The sequence below is a fragment of the Urocitellus parryii genome, chromosome 3, assembly GCF_045843805.1.
Source record: "Urocitellus parryii isolate mUroPar1 chromosome 3, mUroPar1.hap1, whole genome shotgun sequence".
Classification (NCBI taxonomy): Eukaryota; Metazoa; Chordata; class Mammalia; order Rodentia; family Sciuridae; genus Urocitellus; species Urocitellus parryii.
In genome coordinates this window covers 36,971,379-36,980,746 of record NC_135533.1, presented here as the reverse complement: position 1 = coordinate 36,980,746, position 9,368 = coordinate 36,971,379, and the positions used below count along the sequence as shown (strand labels likewise).

At 36.8% G+C, this 9,368-nt stretch overlaps 1 protein-coding gene across 1 annotated transcript; it reads left to right on the top strand.

Annotated features, from left to right (window-relative positions):
• The first annotated feature begins 1,640 nt into the window (after positions 1-1,640).
• Coxfa4 (cytochrome c oxidase associated subunit FA4) lies at positions 1,641-8,222 on the top strand. The gene is made up of 4 exons (XM_026397259.2): positions 1,641-1,798; positions 2,844-2,932; positions 3,479-3,539; positions 8,009-8,222. Exons 1-4 carry the CDS (start codon positions 1,757-1,759, stop codon positions 8,063-8,065), a joined length of 249 nt encoding a protein of 82 aa, XP_026253044.1. The 5' UTR covers positions 1,641-1,756; the 3' UTR covers positions 8,066-8,222.
• Positions 8,223-9,368: the final 1,146 nt, after the last annotated feature.

The window sequence follows — 9,368 nt, the reverse complement described above, 5'->3', positions numbered from 1 at the left end:
AGAGCATCCCATGTTTTAATTTCTCAATTCCATGTCCCTTTTTTCTTACTCAACCTTCTGTAAGTAGTCCCATTTAGTCATAAGGTTCATTTCTCATTAACAAATTGAGTCCTACAATTATTCTGCTAATCAAGTTCTATTTTATCCTATAGAAATTCACTTTGATTTTCCATAGGTATCTATCCATCAGTCTGTTTTCTAATTTCAACAACTGACATCACCATTCACACAGTTGGTCAAAATTGAACCTGTGAAAATATCCTTGAATCCTTCTCTCCTTTCTCTCCCATACTCAACCAACCACCAAGTCCTGGTGGTGAATCTCTGGAACATCCCCCCATCCCAATCATTACATTGAGTGTATTAAGTTCAAGCTACCATTCTCTCTCACTTGGGCTATTGCAATAGCTCTTAACAGGTCTTTCCCCTTTTATATTTATCCCTTCTAATTCATTCTTCATAAGAAAAAAAACAGTCACATAAAACTGCAGCAACTTCTATTTGGTGAGTTTCTCAAAATTCTGAACATAAAGCCCACATGGAAGTGGCCACTGGCTCTGAGTAGATGCAGTCCTCCCTCTGCCTTGGCTCTTCAAGTTCCAGCCATATTACACCTCCATGCCACTCAACAGTTCTCTTGAGCCTCAGACCTTCACAGGATTTCTCGGTTCTGTACACCTGCACACGCTCTTTTCACTTGGTTAAGTCTACTCCTTCAAGACTGATGTTATTTTATCAGAAGAGCCTTCTCCTACTCTTCTTAGTTCTGGTTGTTTCATCATTTGATTTATGCTTCAAATTACATAGGAGGTTGGAGGGGTGCAGATAGTTGGCTGTAACCACAGATGCCCATAAAGCCTCTACCACGGAAGACTTCGGATTAAATAAATAGACAAATAGATAAATACATACATACATACATACATACATACATACTGATCTGGGGTAGTAGAAAAGATCATGTGTAGGAAACAATCATTGAAAACATTTTAAGAATGTAATTTCGGGACTATGGGAAGGGGAAGGTGACATGTTGCCAAGTTCTCTGTGGCCTGAGCGTTTGGAGATCACACTGATGAGACTGTTGACATCTTTAAGACATTTACTAGTTTTTAACTTCCGCCCTTAAGCAACAGTCGATGACAGGAAGCAGCTGCAGCCTTCTTAAACCGCAGCCACTGACCTTGGTGACTAGAGACCCGACCTGCAGTCCCGGCGTTGTGTTCTGGGCTGCCAGAGGCGTCGCAGTACTCCCTTAGCGGATGTCTGGGCCGGCACGCGCGCGCCCGGCACGCGCGCCCCAAACGCGTCTGCGCGCGACCCCGGCCTTTAGGCGCCGCGCAAGAGGCCCAGCCCACTGAGCGCGCTGCCCGAACGCCCGCCGGTTGAACTCAACACGTGGCCTTCTGAGAGAGTGCCTGTCTGGTCAATCAAATTGTTGTAGTTTCGAGGCCAAAAGTTCCTGGTAAGAAAGACTTATAGTATAGAAATGAGGAATATTTCGCTTTTAAATGGAGTGGTGATGGTCAGGCCAGGTTAAGGAGGACGCGTGAGGACCTGGATCAGGGCAGGCACTGTTGAGGACAGTCGCATCCGGGCCCTCCTGCCGCAGGCTGCCTTCCGAGCCAGGGGTCCTTCAGGTAGGATATTCTGGGTGACTTTGGGCGTCCGCACATCTTGGTTGCAGAGGCTGCTTGGTCTTGGGCCTGATAGGTTTTTCTTATCTGGTTTTGGGCCGGAGGCTTCTATTGCCAACATGCTCCGCCAGATCCTTGGTCAGGCCAAGAAGCATCCAAGCGTAAGTTCATGACTCCTTTCCCAGTATTCTCCCATGTCCATCTTGTGTGGTGGGGTGGCTGCCACTGTCTCTTGGGACCTTTCTCCTTTCACAGTCCCTTACTGCCCCTTGGAGCGGGGCCCTCCCTCTCCTTGCGTTGTCTTGGTTGCCCCAGGCCCTCGGCCTGTGACCTTCTGCGACATGCAGTTGTGGAGTTTTGGTTGGCAGGCTGAAGGTTTGGAGACAATGTGCTTTCTTGCACATTGGTGGGTCCAAGAGGGATGGGTGTATGTTCTGTGGATTAGAGACCAAAAAAGGTCAGGGTCCCTATTTGTTGTGCTGCCTATTGAGGATCCCGTGTTCTCCGCATTGCACCACCCAGGCCTTCTGGAATATAAGAGGTTCTTGATGTTGGAATCCACACTTTGTCTGGATGCCCTGACATTTTGGGAATCTGGTAGTGCAGAATTTAATCGGATTTAATTTTTTGACTTCTGGGGAACCTAACAGTTACACTGTCTTTAGTCTTTGTCTTAAATCCAGTTTCTTAAATATTTGGCAAGAATTGGTAGCAGTAGTTTTCAATTTATGGTTAAAGCCACAGCTTGACTATTTGTGATAGTTGTGTTTCTGTATGCTTCTTAGACGCCTTATTTCACAAAGTTTGTGTTTTTAGTGTATCTGTTTGGAGGCACACCTAATTTTTAATTTGCAAAGAATTACCCCTCAGCCTTGACATAAAGGGAATTTAAGGGGAATGAAGTATAAATGTTATAGAGATAAATAACCCTTGATACATTGTCTTGGAAATTTGAAAACATATGTAATTTTATTTATATTAAGAAGTGAGACTTAGGCCAGAACCATCTTCAGATCCTTTTTCAAATTGTTTCTTCAGAACACAGTTGTAAGCAGTTCCACCTCCTTCTAAGTTCTGCCTTTAAGTTTTAACAAAAGTTAGCAAAGTAGCAATTTTGAGATTTGAAATTAATGTGTATAACTGCTGTAGCTTCTCTTTGATCAATATCAAGGAATTTGAAAATTGTCATTTTATGTTTGATTCTAGTTGATTCCCCTCTTCGTATTTATTGGAGCAGGAGGTACTGGAGCAGCACTGTATGTGATGCGTCTAGCATTGTTCAATCCAGATGTCAGGTAGGTACTTAAAAATGTTTAAAACAGATGGTTTGCCAAGCTAATTTAGGAGCCACAGTCTTTCTAGGAGTAGTGACACTAAGTAATAGAACTAATTGTTTTTATAAAATACTTAATCATGGTTTCTGGTAAATGTTTTTCGCCTGTTTTCCCACAGTAGGAAATGTTTCTTCTTGCAGTTGGAAAATGATAAGAAAAGGTTGATTATTCTATGATTATCATTATTCTATGATTTTTTTTTTAATGTATCACTTCAATGATAAAATAGAAAATTTAGTAAAGGCTGTGTATAAATTTTCCTGGGATGGGGATAGGGACAAGGACAACTGCCCCAAGAGGCTCTGTGTTCTACTTTTTTTTTTATTGATTACGTGGGGCTGCTTATGATAGATTCTGTTTTAACTTCCTAATGAAAGCAAATACCATACTCCACCTAGTAGAAAATGAGATTGGACTATTCACAATATTAGCTTCTTAAGAACTACAAAACACTGTTTTAAATAATGTTTTATTACTAGCACAATTATAATATTTTATTCTTTTTAGTTGGGACAGGAAGAATAACCCAGAACCCTGGAACAAACTGGGTCCTAATGATCAGTACAAGGTAAGGTGCAAAATTGTTTCCAAATTGTTGGTAAGTGTATTGTAATGACTTTGGTCGTGGTGTAGTTTTTCTTGAAATTGGATATACGAGTAGAATTCCATTCTGATGAACTTTGAAGAGCTGGTAGATTGTTCTGTGAAATTAAGATTGTATATTGTTCTAAAAACATTTTCCTATTTGGATTTTATTTTTAGCTTTTAGACTGAGTGAAGTTAAGATAATGTCTTAACTATACTAATTTGACTAAGAGATTAAAGGGAAAGTTGTTAGTTCTTAGATAGTCTAACTTACTGTGTGTCAAATTACTTTTTTTTCCCCCCCTGAAGTACCAGGGATGGAACTCAGGGGCACTATCACTGCGCTGCATCCTCATACTCTTAAAATCTTGAGAAAAAGTCTCACTAAGTTGCACATTGTGGCCTCAGACTTGTGATCCTCCTGGCTCTGCCTTCTTGAGTCCTTGGGATTATAGGCATGTGCCACTATACCTGGCCAGTAGTTGTCAAATTTTGTTATATATACAGTTTGTGAAAACAGATTCTGTAGTTCCACCTCAGAGGTTCTGATTCATTTGGTTGGTGTGAGGCCTGAGAATTTTCATTTCTAGCAAGGTTTCAGATGATGTTTTTGCTGTTGGTCCATGTATTACATTCTTAGTAGCACTAAGCTATTGGCCAGTTTGGTTGGTTCTTCGTTATTGGTATAGTTGAGATATTCTAGGTGAGAATTAATAGGAAGAAATGAAAGTCAGGTGAAACTTAAATTTTACCATGAACTTCCTAGATAAACTTTTTAACATCTTTCCTGAAAAGTGGTCTGTATAAATACTTTTTGAAAAAATGATTTTATATCTTGGGGTCATGTATTGATTTCCCAAATATAACTTTTCTTATGTGTGAAAATTTTGCCTACACACCTTTCTTGTCTCAAAAGTATTGCTGCATTTATACCATACAGTTCATCTGTTTAAAGTGTTTAACTCCCCCATGTACTTTCTACTGATGTGAAGTACCAAAATGTTTCATTAACAAAATAACTGGCAATTTGCTTTAGCGCTCTCAAGAAGAGTTGCCCTGACCAGTGTGTGTCCAGGACTTCTTAGGAGATATATGCCCATAAAATGCCCCTTTGCTGATTCCAAGCTTTCCTCTGATTATAATTTGGCTTTTTAAAGTCTTTAAACAGATCTCCCTCCAAAAAGCAAATAAAAATGCACTGGCCAAGGGGTTGGGGTTGTGGTTCAGTGGTAGAGTGCTCGCCTAGCACACGTGAGACACTGGGCTCAAACCTCAGTACCACATAAAAATGAAATAAATATATTGTGTCCACCTACAACTGAAAAATACATATTTTTTTTAAAAAAAAATGCACTGGCCAAGCTGAAGCAGCCATTTGATCTCTGTGTTAACATTTTGCCTTTAAAAGATGATAATAGATATCCTGATGTATTTTTGTTTTATGAATTTAAGTATAGTCTATTCCAGAAAAATATTTTTAAATCTAAGAAACATTTAAAAAGAAAACAAAGAAACAGGCCTTGGTCCTTCCACCAAAGAGCATATTGGAGTCTGCGTATATATAGTCAGCTTACTAGAAGATGATTCTGATAATGGAACCAGTTATCACTACCCTGGAATATGATAACACATGTCAGTATGAGGCCATGTGAACTGGAAATGGACTATTGCTGCAATAAAAACCTCGTGTGGCATAAATATAGACATGTTAGAAAGTGGAAAAATATTACAAATAGCAGAAATGAAAAGGAAATAAATCTGGAATTCTTTGAGTCTGCAGTGAATTAATCTTAATCCCACTTACTACTGCTTCTAAACTCAAAACAGTGAGGTAGACTATTGTCTTGAAATGTTTATTCATCTTCTTTTCTAAGAGAATTTGTTTTTCTGGCCCACTGACAGCAGGTTTGGCTATATTGATTTCTCTGGCAAATCATGAGAAGGGGGAAATTATATCTGTCACTTCTGAACCATTATGTGGTTCCTTTATGGTACTTTTCCATTTCTCATGAGACCAAAATTGACAGATAAGGGCAACTTATCAGCCCAGGACTGCAACGAAGAGAATATGGAACAGTCAAATAATAAGCAGCATATAAATGAAAAATAAAACTTTATTATTGTAAACCACTAAGATTTGAGATGATTATAACAAGATATCATAGACAGGTAGGTAGAAATTTGTTCTGGAGGCTGGGGAAGTATAAGATGCCAGTCATTTCTGGGGTGTTTGTGTTTTGTGGTTCTCGGAATTAAACCCTAGAGAGCTCTACCACTTAGCTACACACCCAGCCATTTATATTCTGAGACAAAGTCTCATTAAGCACATTTGAGATCCTCCTCCATGACCTCCTAAATAGCTGGGATTACAGGTGTGCTACCAGGAACAACCCTAAGGCTGTCTTCCTTACTATGTCTTCACAAGGCAGAGAGAGAAACTCTCTCATATTTCTTCCTTATAAAGGCACTAATCCTATTAGGAAGGTCCCACCTTCATGACCTAATTATCTCCCAGTGGCCCACTTTCCAAATATCATCATCACCTTGGGAATTAAAATTTCAACATCAATGTCAGGAAGGCATAAGTATTTATTCATATCAGAAGGTTATTTGTTGCCAAATAGCAAAAGCTAATACAAATACCAAGAGATGGGACTAAAATAGAACTTAAGCTTTAAAGTCCCAGCAATACTTCTTCAATAAATAAGATTCCCCAAAGCCAAAATCGGAGATTGTTATTCCAGAGGCTGTAGAGAAAGCACTATTAAATTGGAAAAACAGTAGGGGCATGAAAGTCATAAAGTAAAGCAGAATTAAAGATTATTTCTAAGAGAGAATTTTGAGGACAAATCAAATACATCAGAAATCTGCTTAGTTTTGAGAAAAATGACAAAGATAACATAAACTTTCTACTGTGCCTGGTTGTAGAGACTTGGACCTGCTATTTAAGTGTTTAGCAAGTCATATAATTTGGTCTTCATTTGCCCTTTTTTTTTTTTTTTTTAATAAAGAATAAGAAAGGTTGTGTTTCAGTAAGATAAAAGTACCTGGCCAATGCCTGACATCTAGTAGAAAAGTCCAATAAATATTTATTTTATTTTCCTTAGTATATACCTACAGACCCTTGTGAAATTTTCTTTCTAATATTTTGTTAACGTGTTAGAAGATAGCATAATTAGTTTTCTTACATCTTATTGTCTAGGTTAATTTATTTTAAGAGAAAATTCTCAGAACAAAGAATATGCTTTGTGTCTTATTCATAATTTTCTGTTTGTAAAAACTTTATGTGTCTATAACAAGGATAACTTGGTAATAAGCTTTACAACCTGGAGATTTTTCTTTTAAAAAAAATCCAGTTTAATGGGTTTTGGGATTAAAGATAAAGAAGAGTATATTTAAAGAAATGAAAGCTTTAGAAGAAATAATACAGATTGGTAAGCACTTTTTTTGTGTGTGTGTGTGGCCCCGAGGAACCCTACCACTGAGATATAACACCAGACCTGAACTTATTATCTAATAAACACTATGAAGAAAATATTGAAGATCATTCTGCATATTTTGGTTCTTTTAGAGATAATGTTTTCAAGTAATTATAGCCCAATCTCTTTAGTATTCTTTGGCACAAGAATGAGTAAACCCAAGATTATATCCTTATTTGGGCTTATGTGCAAATCTTTCAGTAGAAATTTTGGACCAGTTTCAAATATAAATCATTTTTTACAAAGTGGAGTTAGAGTTTTGTTTTGAAACAATCATAGTGAAATTTATTTCTAAACTTAATTGACTGTAAGGAACTTTTTGTAATTTTAAACCTGCAAAAAATGCAATTTTTTTTTCTTTTTTAAAGACTATCACCACAAGTGATGTAGTGTTCGTTTTGATACTGATGCAGTCTAGGCTTAGGAAATTAAAACCTTTGAGAGAGCCAGAAAATAGAAAAGCTTCTGAGGCAAACCAGTTTGTATCTGAAAAGTTACATAAACCACAAAGAAAGCAATTCCTTATTAATATTAGCATCTCTTTGTTGCAAGAGTTTTCTCAACAAAATTATAGTACTTTAACAAAGTAGGAATGGTAATTCTCAGTATTCCTCTATTGTTTTGGAGATCTCTCATGTACTTGGTGGAGAAAAAGTAAAAGTTCATAGAATTGGATGTATATATTAGAAGGAATTCTTCATTCAGTTTGAAGTAGGATTTTTTAAATGTGTTCTAACTAAGAGTATACTAATACTGCTCTTCTGAAATATTTTCACCTTACCAAAACCATCTAAAGGGCTAGAATTTTTGTGTATACTATCTTTCTGTGAATAAATTTTACATTGTTAAATAGTCTTGAAAATTCATATCTGTACTTGTTACTGTAGAAAACTGAAAAAAAAAGAATTCTAAAACTTCTTTGCTAGCTTTCTGTATTTGGTAGATAACTAAAATATTATTTTTCTTTTCTAAGTTCTACTCAGTGAATGTGGATTACAGCAAACTGAAGAAAGAAGGCCCAGACTTCTAAATGAAACATTTCACTGTAAAACTGCTTATGATGAAGGTCTTTGAGAAGCATCCGCACAATTTTCCACTTAACCAGGAAATACTTCTCCTTTAAATGCATGAAATCATGTTGATTTGTTGGAGTTTATTACACTGATTAATAAATCTCTGAAACTTGATATGTGTCACTATTTAATGTAGAAAATAAACTATTAAAATTTAAGAATTTCTTGAGTTTCTATGTACTTACATAATTGAAACTGCTTTGGTAAAGGTTTCATTTTTCATATGCCCATTGGTAACTTCACTAGGATGTATTTAACAACTGAAATTGGAAATTATGCGGGGGGAGAATGGAAAGACTTTTCAAGCCTCTGGCATTGGCAGAATGGAGACCTGGATTTACGTTACTAGTTGATGTAGAAGCATGTATGGTTATAAATCATTTTTGCTGAAGGTTTTCAAGGTGCTGTAGCACTAGGATTAGTTTGATTAGGATTAGTTTGATTCTCTGTCACTGATAACCGTGGTGCTACTGGCCCAAAGGTTTTGAGAGTGTCTGCTGCTGAGTCTTGGTAATTCTACTAAGACCAGGAAGTACACTAGTAGCAATTTTATGGTAGGGCAAATATGGGACAGTTACTTTTAAAATATGCACTGTGGAATTGGAATTAGTTTGGAGAAAAGGTGAGTGTGTATTTTTGTTATGATTGTTACAAGTAATAAATACATTTAACATGCCAGGAACTGAACTAAGCACTTGAACTATGTGCATTATCTCTAATATTTATAATGTATATATGTTTAGCCAGTCAAGGACTAAGGCTTTGATTACTCAAAATTATTATGGTAGATGTCAAACCCATGTAATCTGAATTTAGAGACTATAGAATGCATTTTCACGTACCTGACTTTCTGTACTTTAAGCTTCCATGTCTTTGCATAATTTCAGTCTCTAGAGTAGGGTTTCTTAGCCTTGCCATTATTTACTTTTTCAGCCAATTCCTCATATAGTGGATTGTCCTTGTGCATTAATAGTGACACTGTCCTCTACCACTAAAGACCAGTAGCACTTCTTCCCCTCCCTCCCTCAGGTTATATAAAATAAAAATGATTCTAGACTCTTACCAAATGACCCCTGGTAGGCAAAATTCTCAGTAATCCAGGACACTTTGATATAAATCACTAATATCAAAGCTTAAAATTACATAGAGAAACAGTAACCTGTTATAGGTAGTAAAGTAACTGAAAAACTTTTATTAAACATTTCCCCCCAAAAATGCAATATTAATTAGTTAATAGCATTTTTTATATTGAATAATTTT

What these genes read in the sequence shown, in the direction of transcription:
- Coxfa4 (XM_026397259.2), top strand. Translation starts at nt 1,757, where the DNA reads ATGCTCCGCCAGATCCTTGGTCAGGCCAAGAAGCATCCAAGC. An exon ending in AGGCCAAGAAGCATCCAAGC is followed by an intron (nt 1,799 to 2,843) that starts GTAAGTTCATGA and finishes GTTTGATTCTAG; the next exon opens with TTGATTCCCCTCTTCGTATT. An exon ending in GTCCTAATGATCAGTACAAG is followed by an intron (nt 3,540 to 8,008) that starts GTAAGGTGCAAA and finishes TTCTTTTCTAAG; the next exon opens with TTCTACTCAGTGAATGTGGA.